The sequence below is a fragment of the Zootoca vivipara genome, chromosome 8 (assembly GCF_963506605.1).
Source record: "Zootoca vivipara chromosome 8, rZooViv1.1, whole genome shotgun sequence".
Lineage (NCBI taxonomy): Eukaryota > Metazoa > Chordata > Lepidosauria > Squamata > Lacertidae > Zootoca > Zootoca vivipara.
In genome coordinates, this window is record NC_083283.1 from 83,108,062 (window position 1) to 83,126,357 (window position 18,296).

Below are 18,296 nucleotides of genomic sequence, written 5' to 3' on the forward strand. Positions count from 1 at the left end.
TTTTTTAAAAAAAATTAAAAGTGAAGGTGCTGAAAACTTAATATGCAAATTTTTGCACACTAAAGGACTATGTTCTTACATAATATATGCACGCAAGCATACTAGGGATAGTCACCCAAAAAAAGTTCAGTCAGGTTTCCCTAGAAAATGTCATTCCATGTGTGCAGTCATTTCAATTAGTAATATACTAAATGCATAATATATACATGTTGAACCAAGCAAAGTAATAATAATAATAATAATAATAATAATAATAATAACAACAATATCTATGTGTATTACTAATTGCACAATGGGTTGCATCCTGTTAAATCACTCTGTGCATGGGGTGGCTTCTGCAGGCACAATAAAACTTGGCTTGCTGTGCAGCCCCCCCTTCCCTAAATCTGTTCTGGGTGTTCTTCTGGGGGAGGAAGGCATGTTCCATTGCACCCGCAGAAGTCGTTCCATGTGCACAGTGGTTTGGTTTAAAACAACCCAGTTTATTATTTTTATTTTTAAACTGAAACTCCATGAAAAAAATACAGGAGTACCTCCAATTACGTAACCCTCTGGTTATGTAAACTTCAGGATGCGAAAGCGGCAAAGCCGGAAGTATTTGACTGTGTTTCGACATGTGCGCATCCGCAGAAGTGGTCCTTAGGTTGCAGAAACCTTGGGATCCGACCGGACCTCCGGAACGGATCCCGTCCACAACCGGGGGTACCACTGTACAGCAATAGGATGCTGATTTCTTGGTGGGTAATCTCATGAACTTCCTTCCATCCACTTTACTGGAAATCAAGTAATGGCTTAAATTTGCCTTCTGGTTGCAGGCTTGTCTTGAAGTCATTAACCATACAGTGGAACCTCTGCTTACGAATAACTCTACTTACGAATGTTTCTGCTTACGAATGGAGCTCCGTCCGCCATCTTGGATGTGGTTTAGATAGGATTTTTTCGACTTACGAATTTTTAGATAGGAATGCTTTGACTTATGAATTTTTTCTCCCAATGCATTCCTATGGGATTCAACTTACAATTTTTTTCGACTTACGAATGTGCGTTCGGAACACATTAAATTCGTAAGTAGAGGTACCACTGTACTTCTTGCTATGCCTATAACAGGAAGCTTTGGTTAAAAGCAACTTCCTTGTTTGTTTTTGCTGCTCATGTGAAGGGGAGTGTAAAACATGACCTGGCTTAAGTGAGGATCAGGATTATATGAACGTGACCATGCTGTTTATCTTGATTAACTTGTACCACTTGATTTTTTTAAAAAATTAAAATGGCTGAAATTATACCCAAACAATAATTACAAACTATCCAGTGCTAAGAATTGGAGCACAAAGCTGTTACTTGACTATATCTTAGTTTTTGCCTATTAGGAAAAGGAGAGGAAACGGGAAAAACACATCAGAATTATGGGTTGTATTCAACTTGGTTCTACTCACAGTAGACCCACTGAAATGAATTATCCCAAGTAGCCCATGTCTATTAATGTAAATGGGTCTACTCTGAGCAGGACTCGCATTCAATACCACCCCAAAAAAAGAAGCTACAGGTGCTGCAGTACAAAATCAAGCTGTTATTATTAACACCTTACAAACTATCTTCTCTATACTGTATAGGTAAAAGGTAATAGGTAAAGGACCCCATGACGGTTAAATGCAGTCATACCTCATGTTGCGTTAGGTTCATGTTGCGTCTTTTCACCTTGCAAATGGTTTCGCTGCGTGCGCATGCGCAGAAGCACTGCTCTAGCTGCAGAATTTTCAGCATGTGAACGGCACCCCAGAACGGACCGTGTCTGCAACTAGAGGTACCACAGTACCCACCTCAAATCCATGTGTTTTAATCAGAATATAAAACAAATTCAGCAGGGCTGTGATTGGGCAGCTGCTTCTCCCTCTCCCTCACCCTCACCCTCACCCAAATGCAGGTGTTATATGTGAGGGGAAAAGGCCTCTAAACCTTTCAAGACCTCGCACACTCCCTCAGTCAGGTCAACTCATTGCTGAAAGGAACCATCAGGCTGTTCTACATTTCCACTTCACTGCTCCCTGCCAATTAAAGCCGCTGCAGCTGCTGCCAAGTTTGTTCTCCAGCCTGCCCACCAGCCCTGCTTGATCCAGCTGGACTCCGCAACCATAGGAGCTATTGCCCAGGCTCTGAGCTCCTAGCTGGATGACAGGTTTCCCCACTCTCCTCTCTGCCTCCAAACGAAGGAGACCTAAACCTGCCAATACACTCACAAAGGAGCTGCACCTCACCACGGGAAACAAGCAAGAGATAATCATCCAATGCAGGGGCTCTCAGACTTTTCTCTGGGTCACACTTTCAGAATAAAAAATTGCTTGCGTCCCACTGGATTTTTATTGATAAGAAATATAGTGGAAAATAAAAAGAGGCAACTCCTGGACTTGATTTTGAAAAGCTATCTATCCATATTCTGCAAATAAAAAAATTATTTTGATACTATACTATACCATACTACATTGAAATGTTTTAATGCAGGGGTCAGCAAACTTTTCCAGCAGGGGGCCGGTCCACTGTCCCTCAGACCTTGGGGGACGACGACTATATTTTGAAGAAAAATATGAACGAATTCCTATGCCCCACAAATAACCCAGAGATGCGTTTTAAATAAAAGGACACATTCTACTCATGTAAAAACATGCTGATTCCTGGACCGTCCGTGGGCCGGATTTAGAAGGCGATGGGGCCGCATCCGGCCCCCGGGCCTTAGTTTGGGGTTCCCTGATTTAGAGGTAGCCAATGTGGTGTCCTTGAGATGTTCGACAACAGCTCCCCCAATCTTTGACCATTTGCCCTGCTGACTGGGTCTGATTGGTGTTGGAATCCGAGCAGTACCTAGAGGGCATCCCATTGATTATCCCTGCATTAAGTACCGTAACCTGTAGGTAATTTCCCCCTTGCACCTTTTGAGTTCCTGGCAAAGATCTAGCTGAGGATCTAGTTTATTCGTGAGAGGACTCATTTTATTATTTTAATCAGTTGTCATTGGATTGTCTTCATTTTCTTTATCTCCTGTAAATGCATGACAGGGACCATTGCTTCTGTGCAACTGTTTGAAAAGGCTTTGCCTCTTCCTGGGTGTTTGCTTCATCATTGCAGCTTGTTCCGTTAGTTGTCAGCTCAAGGGTGGGTAGCTTATTTCCTGTGCTTCAAACCACAAGAGACTCTGTCTGTGCCTTACTCAGATATGAAGTCCTAAGGCAAGAGAGGCTGAGTTGCTCCACTCATGCCAGATACACTTGCCAGAAGGCCGCCTCATGCTGATCTCCTTCTCTTAAGTCGGGTGCTTTAAAATACTGAGCACTCCAGTCAGTAGTGTCTGTGGATGTAGAGCAGGCACCCCCAAACTTCGGCCCTCCAGATGTTTTGAACTACAATTCCCATCTTCCCCGACCACTGGTCCTGTTAGCTAGGGATCATGGGAGTTGTAGGCCAAAACATCTGGAGGGCCGCAGTTTGGGGATGCCTGATGTAGAGGTTCAGGGCCAACTTAAGCTCTCCCCACCTCCCATTATCTGCCAGTACCTCATTCAGAAAGAGTTGTGGTTGAGAAGGTAAACTGCAGATTGTAAACAGCACAGCATTCCCGCCCCCCTGTAGCAAATGGGAGTTATCAAAAGGGGGGGGGGGGTTGTGAGTATGTCTTGAAAAAGGAATTAGCAGTCCTCTGATCTCAAGGATACACAAGAAATAACCTGAAAGGAGATGGCGAACGCATTTCAAGAATAATTCCTTGAACTGTTTCGGGTTTTGTGCTTGTTCACTTTCTCTTTACTTAAATGAGGATGGAATAAGTATTAAGTGTTTTTTTAAAAAAAGTACTTAAGGCAAAATATAAATGTAGCTATTATCACTTCAGATAGTTGAATCGCATAGCATCAATATTGTCAAACGAATTAGCTCGCTGAAAAACAAAATAAAAATACACTATGCTTACACCTTCATTAGGTAGGACCAATGAAAATGTTGCAAACCATGAGCAGGCCTTCTAGTTCTCAAGACCTCTTCTTCAGGCTGGGTCTTAAGCAGAATTGGGGGGAAGGAGATGAAAAAGCTGGCCATGATCTTGTTGCCCCTGAAGCCTGTGGTTTGTAACAGTTTATAAAGTGGAATGCAGGGTGAGTTATGCAGATATAATTGGATTAGCCTCATTAGGTACAAGACAGACTGCAGGATTCACCCAGGATGACTGGGACAAAGGCAAAATAATGGTGGTTCTCCCATTTTTGAAAATATAATATCTAGTTGTTACTGGGTTCTGTCTTCATCCCTAATTGAAGCACAAAGATCCCTTGTGAAGCAGAGAACAGCACTGTATTTGTACGAGCAAAATTGGAGATTCATTTTGGTGGAGCACTATCACAGATTTAAATATCTGTGTCCAGCACTTTGGATATATACATATAAAAATGTTAAAGGTTTTGAACCTTGGGGATATGCTTTATAAGGATTGAAGTGTGAGGTCAGGTACCAAGAGGTCAAATGGGTTTGGTCATGGCTAGACAAGTGCTAACCCACAAGTGAGATTAAAATATACCTTTCCTTTGGAAACAAATTCAGGATTTTTGGGATTGTTCTGTCTTTACTTGAGTGCAAATACATGGGATCTGCAACAAAATGTTTCAGTGTACTCTCATGTCCTTACAGGAGTGCTGCTGTTCAGGGTCTTGCCAGCCTGCCATCTTAACTTTCAGATTCCACTGAGCATAGGCTACTGATGCCTCCCATTTGTTTCTCAGTGGCCTCATTCTGGTTCTGAGTAAATATTAGTTGAATGCCACCCATATTAATTAGCAAAACATCTTTGTGTAAACAAATGATAAATTATCTCTCTTCTATTCTCCCTACTAAAAAGTTCCAAATTCTAGGAAAAGTTAATCCTGCCTATTTTGTGTCCAAGCTGCAAGATAAATTGGCAACTCGTCCATCTCTGCCCCCAACTCCACTTTCTTTCTGTGGAACTCCAAATTGTAGTCACACCAACCACATCACCAAATTAGTTGGATGTGGAATGAATAAATTAGTGGGACCTGTTTCCCTTTTAAACCACACCTGTCTTTTAAGCTGCTGGACTAGTGCCAGGCGGGTGGTTTGCAGATTAACTTGCTGGTTGCTTCTCTGATTTTCACCTCTTGGCAGGTGCCAAGATTCTGCAGCCACTTCTCCATGTAAGCAGTCTTCAGTGCTTACCACCCAGGGATGTCCTCTGTTTTCTCCTAGCAGAATGTCTCTTCCGACAAATGTAATGCATAATGAATCACACCAGCACGGCATTTGTAACTGTGTTCTCTTTTAGATCCAGCAGAGTGTGCAGTGTTAATCAGGTTCCTATTGCCCGTATAGTACATGCATGCATGCATGCATGCATGCGCACATATTCTCCACCCAGCCACACCTCAGAATAAAACTTCTGCTGAAGTGGAATGTAGTCCAAAGAAGCTGATGCCACAAACGTGTGCTAGCCTTTAAAACGCAGCAAGAGTATAAGCTTTGCAAAGTGCTCTCTCACTGAAAAGTACTGAGCTTGGCTCTATTCACTTTTAAAAGTTGCTGAGGAGCTCAGAGACTAAGCTGTATTCTAGAGCAAGTTTAAAATTCCTGTGCTTGGGGTGCCTGCCCTTGAACCTTCCGCTTGCTCACCTTCCTTCCTGCAGTAGGTTCCCCCCTCCCTGCCTGCAGCTTAGGTTTTAAGCCTGCCTGTGATAATGTGGGCACACCCACACAGACGCTCTCAGTTTCTGTGTCACAGGTCTAGTCAGCGAGTTCCCTTTGGCAGAAAGGACAGCACTCTCTCAAGCCGTGGGAGGAGACTTTGACCAGGTTGCTGTAGAGACAAGTAAACAGCATTTCTTCATCACTGACATACAGTTCCTTAAAATGAGACCAACGCCCTGCCTAAATATTCTGCCGGAAACCTCTTTTTGCCAGTGAGGAAGCGGTGGAAAGTGTATTATTATAATTAATTAAGAAGTTGGACAGAGGTATTTTATTTGTTCTCTACTCAGACTTTTCAAGAAACACCCTGAGAGCTCAAAATAGTGACTCGGTATTTGGGAACATAAGGAAAGGAGGAGAGGGACTGACAGCAAAGCTCTTGCAACGTTCAGAACCCCTCCAGCGCCAGGGATCCCTCAATGTTTTGCAACTGGCACGGGTCAAATTGCAACCATGTGGAGATCTCTGGATGTCAGGATGGCGACTGACAATCTCCATCTTGTTGGCCCCCTCCAGGGGGCGGGAAACTACCCCCCATCAAGTAAATAAAGATGCTTAACTAACTGACCAATTGCATCACAGATAGATCAGTCGCCCCCCCCCCCCAGCCTCTCTCCCTAAAATAAATCCTGGCTGTGCCCATGGCCTCCTCCAGCTTTCTCTATTATTATTATTATTATTATTAAATTTTTATTCACTTTTATTTTTCTGTCATTATACACATCTCACATTGATAACATTTATATTACATTCCCTCTTCCCTCCCCTCCTGGGCTTCCCCCAACTTCTGGTTTGTTTCCTCCTTGTTACATACTGCTGTTTCTTAAAAATCCATTATATTATTTCTGTATCATTTTAAATGTTCTTTGTTAATAAAGATGTGGATGTTTATTTAAACCCTACCATCAAGTCAATAGTCTTCCCTCCTCCAGATTTCTTAAGCAGGTAAGCAGAGGTTTGTGACCAAGATGCCATCTGCCTTCTGGAAGATGATTTCCAGAGGTGTAACTGTGATCAGTCAGTTGTGGCACCTTGAAGATGTACACGTGTTAAACTGAACTAAAGGTTTATGCCATAATTATTTGGTTAGTCTTTAAGGTTCCACAAGACTTTTTTGTTTTTTGTTTTCCTGGAAGATAGTTCTAAAAGGAGCAAATCCTTTGATTTCTGATGATACCGTAGAACTTTGATCTAGGCTGCCCTAATCTGAGACAGGGTTTGATCATGTTCTGCTCAATGTGAGGTGAGAGAATAGAAGTGAGCAGTTACTAGGTAAGGTAGAAACTTGAACATGGAATTGATTTTAACAATGCTTATTGGACCTAATTAATAAACTAATAAACATTAGGTTGGTGGGCTTTGTTATATTAATTAGAAGGAACAGAGCTCCCTTGTCATTGCTCTAGTAGAGCAGCCTTGTGGATAGTCCTATGTCTGGGAGAAATATCAATTCATTGTATGCAAATAGCTTGCCAGGTCATTTAATCAAACTGCGCTCTCTCTCTCTCTCTCTCTCTCTCTCTCTCTCTCTCTCTCTCTCTCTCTCTGTTGTACTTATCAGAAGATTTTAGTAAACTCAAAGATATTGATGATGCTTTAGGAAACAACAATATGACATGATACACCTGTACTGAGGCCTTTGAATTACTAGGAATATATTTCCAAATAAAATATCTGTCAAACTATGGACACTTTATAAACATGGGTTCATAATTTATTTGGATGCTGGATGTTTGACAGCTAGTGCCCCAAGTGGTGATATGGGGAAATGGCTAAATTTCATATTTTAGGCAGTTTCCACTACCCCCAGACATACTGCGGAACCTCTGTTTATGAACGCAATCCATGGAGGCGTTCGTAAACTGAGGCATTCGCTCCCCGAAGGCACGCTTTTGCCCGTGCGCCAAGCAATGATAGAGCGCTTCTGCGCACGCACGCGCTGCGCAGAAGCGATCTGCGCATCCGGCTCCGTGGAACCCGGATGTAAACAGAGGTAGTTGTAAACCGAGGTTCCACTGTATTTTGAATTATAGAATACATTTGCCTTATTAATTTCTATACTGTATACTAGGGTAAGTGTCAAGTCTATTTTGGCCCTTGTGCTGCAGATTTTATATGTATGTTCACTGTTTCTAAAACATTGGGCAATCAAATGAACAGTGCAGTCAGATATGCCCAGGTGGTGTCTTTTGCAAAACTATTTTAGTTACTTTAAAATGCTGTTTTTATTGATGTTGTTTTAAGCTGCCTTGAGGACCTCTAAATGAGGTAGAAAGGCATCAGAAAGACATAAAAAATTCAGGGAACAGGTAAACTATGTTCCTAAAGTGGAACTTGCTATTTGATACCTGTATCTACAGCCAAGTTAGTCCCATTCCTATGAAAATAGAATTCTAGCCTTGAAGCGTCTTTGCAGTGGTACCTCGGGTTACAGACACTTCAGGTTACAGACGCTTCAGGTTACAGACTCCGCTAACCCAGAAATAGTACCTTGGGTTAAGAACTTTGCTTCAGGATGAGAACAGAAATTGCGTGGTGGCGGCAGTGCGACCGCAGCGGGAGGCCCCATTAGCTAAAGTGGTACCTCAGGTTAAGAACAGTTTCAGGTTAAGAACGGACCTCCAGAATGAATTAAGTTCTTAACCCGAGGTACCGCTGTATGTGCTGTGATTCTAGGAGGGGGACTTTTATTGGGAGGTATCCTGACTTTGGAATGCCCTCCCTAAGAAGGCTTGCCTATTTGCCCAGGCATCGGCGGTTGTGTATGATTTTTGGAATCGTGTTCTGTTCTGGGTGGGGTTTTTTGAGTACTCTTTAGCTTTGTTACGTGGTCTTTTTGGTATGCTTATTGTGTTTATATGTTGTGTGAATTTAATTTTATTCACACTTTTGTATACTTTCCTGGGATCTTTTGATGAATGGCGGTAAAGACATACTATAAATAAATAAATAAATAAGGCAGTATAGGAGACCATTGACACTTTTTGGTAGTATACTTTCTCATGAACTTGCCATTAAATTCCAAACCCATTGCTGTCTCCCCTTTATATTGTACGCTGGTCTAAAGTGCTTTTAGAATTGAGTGCAAGTGCTTGCTTGGGGCTTGACTCTTTCACAGAAGCTACTGAACAGGATTTCTTGAAATGTGGATGTAGCGTTTGTAAATGTTGAACTGTGTTCTGGTTGGTCAGGAAGATGATATGCAAAACTGGACAGTTAATACTTTATGTCTGTTTATATATATTTTATTTATTTATATATCCCTTAATATTTCAAAAATCTCTAGGCAGTCCCTTTTGTTTCTACTCTTGGATTTTTCTTGTGTCAGTGATTTGGATCTCTCCTTTTCCTCCTTTTCTTTAATCACAGAATTTGAAGAGGGTGATGGCAGATGAGGTAAGGATGATTCCCCCCCCCTTTATATTATGTTTGCTGCTAAAATCGGTTCTGTGTGGCATTTTCCGTGCATTTCTGTTGCCACTTTCTTGATTGTTCTGTGCCTGCTGGAATTTATATGCTGCCTTGCGTGAAGTGCCTTCTTTGACTAGCCTTCTTCCTTGCTTGTGTTTCTCCTTGCTGGCCTTTTTACAAGGAATGTGTGTGTGTGGCTATGGCCTGTTTGCAAAGGCTGATGCTTGTCTGCAGATGCTTGTTTGCTGCTGCATTTATCTTCTTTTCATCACATTGTCTTGCTTCTCTTTATTGCATTTCAAGGAATTTGGGGAACGCAGAGAGGGCACATATATGAAAGTTACATCTATGGGTTCAAATAGTTTCCTGGTAGCTCTGGGAGGTTTTCCTGCTGACAGGACTGGCAAACCTTTCAAACTCTGGTTGATCTCTGATATGGTGAGATGACCCAAGCAGTTCACATGATTGCTCCAAGGCACCCTCCTCCTGCTCAGAAGAGCCCATATAGAACTGAGAGCAATGAAATTGGTGGGATGGAAGCTAGAGCAGCATTCGAAGAAGCCTCACAACAAATTTGACTGAATGCAGGCTAAAATGTTGCGTCGTGGTAATAGACTATTACCATGTCTCCACTTTTCCATTCTCAGGCCCAGCTCAAGTTTTTCCTGGGAAGAACGAATTATCTGGTTCCCTTTTCAGCCTGCTAGAGCAGTGTTTCTCAACCAGTGTGCCTCCAGATGTTTTGGGACTACAACTCCCATCATCCCTAGCTAGCAAGACCAGTGGTCAGGAATGATGGGAGTTGTAGTCCCAAAACATCTGGAGGCACACTGGTTGAGAAACACTGTGCTAGAGTGATATGGGCTGGGGGGGGGGTGTTCGTATTTAAATGACTCAGTTCATTTCTGGAGTGCACCTCCAATGATTGCTGCTCTGCCCCCTGGTTTTTGCATGTGAAACTGCTGGATGAGACTGAGAGAAACTGACATTCATTCCTAATTGGAATATTCATCTTTTGCTACTTTGAGAGCCTGTGAAATAACACCTATTTTGCAAATGTTTACTACATAAGTGTCCTAAGCTTAGCTTTCAAATCCACTGAGGAATCTGGTTTGACCCCTATGGTGTATGATAACTGAAGACAATTTAAAAAAATAAAAATAAAATAAAATCAGAAATGTACAAGAAATCTTATCCATAATTAACTTCAAGGAAATAATACAAGATGTAAAATATATTACAAAGAAGACAGAAAGACAGTTGTGCTTATTTCCAATTTTCTTAATCAGCTTGAAAGATTTACCAGCATGAGGATAAAGAAGGAGAAGGAAAAGCCCAACGTGGCTCATAGGAATTCTGCTGCTTCCTATCCGGATACTTCTGGCTCAAGTCAGTTGCTGCAGGACATTTCAGACCAGGATGTGCTGGCCCTCTTTGAGCAGATGCTGGTAAGTTCTTAAAGGTGAAGCATTGGGTGGTGGTTCGGGATCAGTCCTCATCTTTCCAAGGCCCAAAGACACACTGTCATGCATTCACAAAAGGGAAGCAGAAATTCAGGACCTGTGGGAAGCTGAGCTATGAAACAGGGGAAGCCAAACGGACTGGAACAGAACTTCCAGGCTGTTCTAATGACAATGGCAAGGCAAAAAGGCTACTTTGCTTATACAGTAGGTGATAGATTGAGAGATTCTTGGTGGTCCCTTAACTTCTTCCTCCACCTGCCCTATGTGAAATTTGCATGATCTCTGGGATCCCATCCCCACCCCACGCCTGCCATAGCCCCTGAAGCCAGAATTCATTTGGGAGAAGAGAAACTGTGTCACGTGGGGAGGAAGGCCAAGGATCATTCCCTCTTAAAATTTTGACATGAGAAGAGAGCCTTCTGCGAATGAAAGGGCATTTTCCTCTTGCTTTCTTTAATAGGTGGATATGAATCTAAATGCGGAAAAGCAGCAACCTCTACGGGAGAAGGACATTGGCATCAAGAGAGAGATGGTCTCCCAGTACCTGCATACTTCCAAAGCTGTGAGTTCTTGTCTTGGGAAAGCTGAGATGGAGTGGTCAAAATAAGGGAGCACTTTGAGGGGTTGTTTCCAACTCCACAGATCGATGAGTCTTTGAGGGCATAAGCCCTTTTTGCCTGTAAGAGCAGTTCTCTATGCTGCTATGCAAATGACTTTAAGAAGAAGTGTTCAGGAGATACCTGCCAAGGGTGGGGAGAAATCTGCATGCTATGGGAAGGTGTTGAGTCAATCATATCATAAATATTATGATGTGTAAACGTGTCATTATTTGCTCACCTAAAAGGCTGAACAGCTTAACTTTGGAATTGGCTGGCTGCTAACACACGCTAACCGCTCAACTTGCAGTACTCAACTACAGAGAAGGGCTGGAGCTCAATGGTAGAGCACCTACTTTGCTTGCAGATGTTCCCAAGTTCAGTCCCTGGCATCTCCAGGTACGGGTGGGAGGGGCCCCATCTGAAACCCTGGAGAACCACTGCTACCAGTCAGTGTAGCCAACATGGAGCTAGGTGGACCAATGGCCTGACTCAGCAAAAGGCAGCTTCCTATGCTCCTATCTACAATTGAAGCTCTTCACTCTATGGATACCGATATGATTACCTACCAAGTCTATTTTCTATTTATAATGATATAGGGTTTTTATATTGGTTATTTAATTATGTTTTCTGTTTTCATAAGATGCCTTGTAGACTTTAAAACAGTGAAAGTTTGAGGTATAATCTTTTACATAAATAAATTGTGCAGCTCAAGGTGCTGTTAGTGGCACAGCTGCAGGTGGTTAGAAGATACAACAGTAACTATTCCTGTAGCAATAGACAAACTCCCAAATTGTAGCCACACTACCAGATTAGTTGGGTATGGTACTGTTAGTCGGATAGCATTATCTTTGATTATGAGTTAATTAAATAGGAAATATATTGAAGTCCTAAAGCAATAAAAAATATGAAAGTATTACTATGAGGTGGCTGGCGTTGTTGTTAACAAGTGCTTACAGGATTCTGAACATAACAGGTTTCTATAAAATATATACAGGTTTCCAGCTTGCAGTATAAAGTTCAATTGAAAATACTTCTGAGGCATTTCAGCTTCTCCAACAAACCTCAAAAGTACATGTAACTGGCAGCAAAAGGCACACCAAAGATTCTGCAAGATTTCCCCTGAGTGATGGCCCTTTAAACAGCATTGAGAAAGATGGGGAGGTCCCATGCCATATCATGTCAACTGAAGAAGACAGGGATGCAAAATATAAAAATGTCTGGATTAAGAATATCTAGTTATACCATGTCAGAGACTCAACTTTGAATTTTTTAGGCTAGAAAAATGTCCTCGGTGCTGAATGTTATCTTTCAGTTATTTCTACTAAAGCACATGGCTGTGTGTGTGTGTGTGTGTGTGTGTGTGTGTGTGTGTGTGTATATATATATATATATATATATATATATATATATATATATATATGACTAGACTGTACAGTATCAATCCAGAGTTTTAATTTCCTACTCTTGGTAGAGAGGTCTGGCTGGAAGTGGTCAGTGAAGCTGAGGCTCATGTGTTACAAGTGTCTATCATTACAGAATGAATGTGCTTATTTATTTTCTAAACCGCCCTATACCCGAAGGCCTCAGGGCAGTTCACATAAAATATCAAATACTTAAAATCAAAACAAAACCCACAACCCAATTTAAAAAACCCCCAAAGCCAAAAGCATTTTATTTTAAAAAATCTGATTAGAATTAAAAAAATGATTAAAATAAAAAATATTTTAAAAATCATTGATTTTTATCCACCCTGTAAGATTGTAAGTGTTAATGGTTAGCTGTTGTTCAGTTGTCTTTGAATAGTTCTCCTTTGCGAAGTTTGTTTAGTAAGCAAAGAATGAAAAGAATAAGTGGTTTTGCAGCCATTGTCTTACATTTCATATTAACAGGTTCTCAGGGAAACTGGAACCGGAGCCAGGAGACTCAGGCTATGAGTGTACAAGGAGGGATTATCAGAAATGAACAGTTGTGTCCCACAGGTCTAGGATTCTGATACCCAATTGATTCTTCCTCTAGTTTATTTCTGGTTGGAAATCTGGGTTTCAGAACATAAACAGCATCTTGCGCACACACAATTTTCTTAAAAGTAGAATTTATTATTTTGAAAATATTGCACACCATTGTGCATTTGTGATACTTTGGTTGAAATCTATTGCACTATTTTACCACTTTACAGTGATATTTATATTAAAAAAATGTAGCTGTTCAATTCCGTCCCCCTGGAGAAATACTAAAAAAATACTCCTTTGTAATCTGACCACAAAGCAGAGCCAAGTTCCAATTAGGAAATCTTCCTGGAAATTTAGAATTGCAAAAATCCCCCCACCCCTACCAATGCTGCTCTGGGGGTTCTCCCTGCTGCCCCGAGCCAATTTCAGGATGGGGGGAGGAGGGGAAGGGGGGTGTTTTGCATAAGTGGAATTGCTTGCTCAGGGGTTCTGCTGATGGGGATGGTTAGCCGAATCCCACCCATTAATTCTGTGAAATGTTGCTCTGAATGAGTGATTTCTGTTCAGCTGAGAAAACCAGCAGATATTGAAGTTCTACATTTGTTTTGACCACCACCTCTGTATCCTGATAGTATAGCCAGTTGGCTTGATCACTGTCATTCTCTCTCTTGCAGGGCATGAGTCAAAAGGAGAGCTCCAAGTCTCCTATGATGTACATCCAGGAACTGAAATCTGGTCTCAGAGATGCACAGCTGCTTAATTGTTTGGAGTCTCTGCGTGTGTCACTCAACAATAATCCTGTCAGGTAAAAGTCTGCTGTTGGACCCAGCTTGGCTGCAGTGGTTGACCCAAGAAATTTTGCAATCTGAAGCACAGGACAGGGTAGTACCATTCCATCTACAGAAGCCAGCTAGACTGCCTGATGAATCTTGTTTCAATACTGGTTACAGGGCAATGTTCTCCACTGCCCCTGAGACAGCAGGCTGGTTTAGGAGGCTAGGCCAGGCCATGTAACATGTCTTCCAACATATAGCTCAAGGGCTTAGGAGGAACAGGCTACCACCAATGCCCTCCCCCAGTATCTGCTGCCTGAGGTGGTTTTCTTGCATTGCCAAATGATGGGACCAGCCCTGTTGGCTGCTCAGAAGCCACAGCTGCTCAGATGAGTATGCATGGTGCGTCTGTTTAGGGAGTGGAGTGGTGCAGTGAGAAGACAGAGGGTGGTCAAAGAGTATTATTCAGTGTCCAGCTTCTTTTCAACTCTGCTAATATGCTTTCATGATGCAATCTTTCCAGCTGGGTGCAAAATTTTGGAGCTGAGGGCCTCAACTGTCTGCTGAACATACTGAAAGGACTTCACGATGAGAAGGATGAAGCTTCTGGGTAGGAGAATGTTTAAATCGAACCCGCTTAAATTCATGTATATAATATTTCACAGCCATTTTTCCAAATATAGGAGTAGATTAAAAATGTGTTTTGCTTGTACTTCAGGAATGTACTTCATTGCTGAGTTAGCCTACATTGATTGTGCGTCAGCCACTCTGGGAGCCTAAATGGTTGAAAAGCAGAGTGCAAATGCTAGAAGTAAAATAAAGAAATAAATGAGATTATTTTGCTTTGGGGTGGAGCATTTTAAGATAAATGGGACAAGGATATCTCTATATATGCCTGCAAACAGGCTTTCATGATACATTTTGCTTTGCATGGTTGAGAGAAGAGAATATAGGAGCTGAGTTAGGCCAATGATGCAAATATGTGGATGGGGAAAGTGGAGCTCAGATTGAGGGAAACAAGTCTTTTCCAAACATCCTTCTCCCTCTCCTCTCCTCACCCAAAGTTCTATTGAAGGTTGGGGCAACTTGTTTCAACTCTTAATGCTGCCTGATATCTGGATGATTAGAAGGATCAGGAGCTTCTTTGAGTGGAGTGGTAGAATTATACATAATTGTATAGGAACCGATGGCCATAAATAATCAGATTGTTTTCTCTATCCCTGCTAGGCCATATGACATCCGGATCAAACATGAGATCATTAGATGCTTAAAAGCTTTCATGAACAATAAGGTACGTCCTTTGTTTTCAACATAAATATTTGTGAGCTGCCATTTCTTACTTTTTTAGAATCAGTAGGCAAACTTTAGAAAGTCAAGTGAAAAATGAGGGTGGTGGTTAAGAACACAGTGTACTCTCAGCTCTATATAACAATTGCTCAAGAAGCAAGACCGTTTTTCAGTTTGCAGTTGAGAACAGACACAAAAGGGAAGAAAATGGAATAGGAATGGAGGTGGCTATGGGAAGTCATGGGATAAATGTTTTAATTGAGACTTGAGCCAGCCCAACGAATATATGGTGCAAGAACAGGCATCCCCAAACTTTGGCCCTCCAGATGTTTTGGACTACAACTCACATGATCCCTGGCCACTGGTCCTGTTTGGGGGTGCCTGTGCAGGAATTTTCCAGTAGCTGGGAATAGGGGAAGGGAGATGGAAGAGAGAGAGAGTGCTCTTCAGATTAGAAACAAGTTAGTATTATTAGTATTAATAATAATATTTTTGTTACTATACCACTTTATACTTTAAAAAAAAATCAAATAAAACAATCCAAAATAGAACTTTTGCAGAAGAAAATCAAATATAAAGTGTACTTTCAAAGCAACAATGCTAGGAGGAAACTAAAATATTATCTTAAAGATTTCAAATATAGAATGCATGATTAACACAACAAAGTTAACAAACACACAAACAAAAAACTTAAAACACTACCAAAGGAGATCAAATATAAAATACACATTTAAACTGCATCATTGTCAAAGAAATAAAATATTATCATAAAGATTAAACACATCTGCTGCTGCTGCTGTTGTTGCTGCCCAAGCTGGTTCATGGCAGGCGGCTGTTGCTGTGGAAGCTCAGGCTCCAAGACCTGGGTCACCACTGAGAAATCTGGTGCTGGGCAGAGAAACAGAGAGGCTCCATGGCAACACCAAGTGCCATGCCAAGCGGCATGGCACATGGCGCATCGCCTCAGGAAGCCTTCCCCTTCTATATACCTGATGGAAAGGCAGATGATATTGCAGGGTCTCGGGCTGATGGCAGTCACCTGGATCAGAGCGCAGCCACGCCTTCCTTCCAGCCAACACACAGCAGCAGCATGGAGGTTAAGAGGGGAGAAGAAAGCAATAAGAAAGTAAGAGAAGCAAGGGAGTAGAGCTATTTGAAAATAGGAACCATATTGTATTGGAAGGAAGGTAGCAAGATGAAGCCAAGGAGGGAAGAAAGAAGGAGAAACTTGATCACAATAAAGAGGCAGTGTAAATTAAAGAAGCAACAGAATTGAAGATAAGAGGGAAATAGTGTGAGGAATCTAATCTAAAATGTATATAGGTTAAAGCCCATCAAAACTTAGAGGAGAGGAGAGATGAATTGTAAATGAACTTCTAGATTAAGAGTGAGAAACCTCCAGTGTGATTACTCTCAGTTGAGATGCTCCCCTTCTTAAATTTGCACACTTACGGGATCTTCCCCACATCACTTTTGCACATGTCAGCTTTGGGGGGCTTGCCCCCCCTGGACCTATTTCCCAAGTTAGACAGTTGCCTTGCTTTCTTCCTGTGACATTGACAACCTTTCTGTATGTGCATGCACTCAATGGGTGTCTCCCCCTCTTTTTTAGTTTGGAATTAAGACGATGCTTGAAACGGAGGAGGGGATCCTGCTTTTGGCAAGAGCAGTTGACCCCAAAGTCCCATCCATGATGATTGATGCTATCACGCTACTGTCTGCCCTCTGCATTCTGCCTCAGCCTGTGGATATGTAAGTGACTATAGGTGATTTATCTTTTGGTTTAGTTGTATTTCATTTGTGGGCAGTCTAGCACTTGGGATCCTTTTCAAAATACATTAAAAACTGGAAGGCTACTTCTAAATTGCAAGTTTTAATGTGCATGTAATCTGCACAATGGCCTGAAGCCTAAGAAGCACAAGCTGAACAAAGCTTGTGTAAGGTTTGGGGTCATCCCCGCTTTGAAGCCCCACATCTTACTCCATATTGCTTGGGAGGGTTTTTGGTCCCCTGGATCCAAGGCAATATTGGTTCTTAACAGTTTTTAGAAATTGATCAAACTCTTAAATAGTTTCCTGTTGTGAGCGTATGAAAGTCAGACTGCCATCTTGAAAGCACCTGGGAGTGCATCTCATTCAACTCATTGGCTAGCATTGCATTGCACTGTCAGATAATCTGTTCCTGATTTGTTTTCCTTACTCTTACATAGGCATGAGCAAGTTCTGGTGGCATTGACACAACGAGCAGAAATGGATGAAGTGGAACGATTCAAACCCATCTTGGATGGCCTGAAGAGTGACACCTCAGTGGCATTAAAGGTAATAAATAGGGCCTGCAGCAAAAAAGATTTTTCTGTACTTCTGCAGACCTCAAGCTTTTGCTGATACATCTTTATTACTTCTCAGTCCTCATTTTGTCTATACTGGTACTTATGTCTTGAATTTGCTACTTATTATACCAGCATCTTGGACTTCTTTGTGCTGCTTTTGTATGAGTTAAGAGTGAGTGAGTGTGTTTGTGTGTATGTGTGTGTGTGCGCGCGCGCACACACACACACACACACACACACTGCAGACATTCTTAACTGGCACACTTCTTAAAACTTCTTTGTCAGGTTTGCTTCAAGGGCTTAGCCTGCTATTTCTGAGAATGCTTGGCTAGAGCTGACATGGAACCTCTCTTCATTCTTTTCTTAGGTTGCCTGCCTACAGTTGATCAATGCCCTAATCATTCCAGGAGATGAACTTGACTTCAGAGTTCACATCCGCAGTGAGCTCATGCGTTCTGGACTCCAGCAGATCCTCAAGGTGAGGCACACCTTTCTTTTCTGCTGCCAGGTGTTGCTGTATTTAGGGACATCTGATCTCTCAGTGCTTTATTTGAAGTGTGAAAGAAGTGAGAGCAGCTGTGGTTTGTCTTGAATATGCTGAAGATTTGCACTGGGCCAGCAGTTTCTCTAAATGGCCAGGATTTGCAATAATTTTTAACACCACCTCGTTTACAGTCCCCCAACTGAGTTTGCTTCAGCAGTTGCAAATCCTTTTATTTCTTAAGGGATAATGGATCCCTTAATGGGTATTA

The 18,296-nt window shown here is 41.9% G+C and overlaps 1 protein-coding gene across 1 annotated transcript in view; it reads left to right on the top strand.

Annotated features, from left to right (window-relative positions):
* LOC118079381 (protein diaphanous homolog 1) overlaps window positions 1-18,296 on the top strand; it is an 86,712-nt gene that overhangs the window by 14,028 nt on the left and 54,388 nt on the right. The window contains exons 2-10 of the mRNA XM_060278094.1: window positions 9,103-9,129; window positions 10,434-10,592; window positions 11,068-11,169; window positions 13,830-13,960; window positions 14,452-14,538; window positions 15,156-15,219; window positions 16,828-16,967; window positions 17,425-17,533; window positions 17,912-18,022. Coding sequence (XP_060134077.1) covers window positions 9,103-9,129; window positions 10,434-10,592; window positions 11,068-11,169; window positions 13,830-13,960; window positions 14,452-14,538; window positions 15,156-15,219; window positions 16,828-16,967; window positions 17,425-17,533; window positions 17,912-18,022 — 930 coding nt within the window. The remainder of the gene's footprint in view (window positions 1-9,102; window positions 9,130-10,433; window positions 10,593-11,067; window positions 11,170-13,829; window positions 13,961-14,451; window positions 14,539-15,155; window positions 15,220-16,827; window positions 16,968-17,424; window positions 17,534-17,911; window positions 18,023-18,296) is intronic.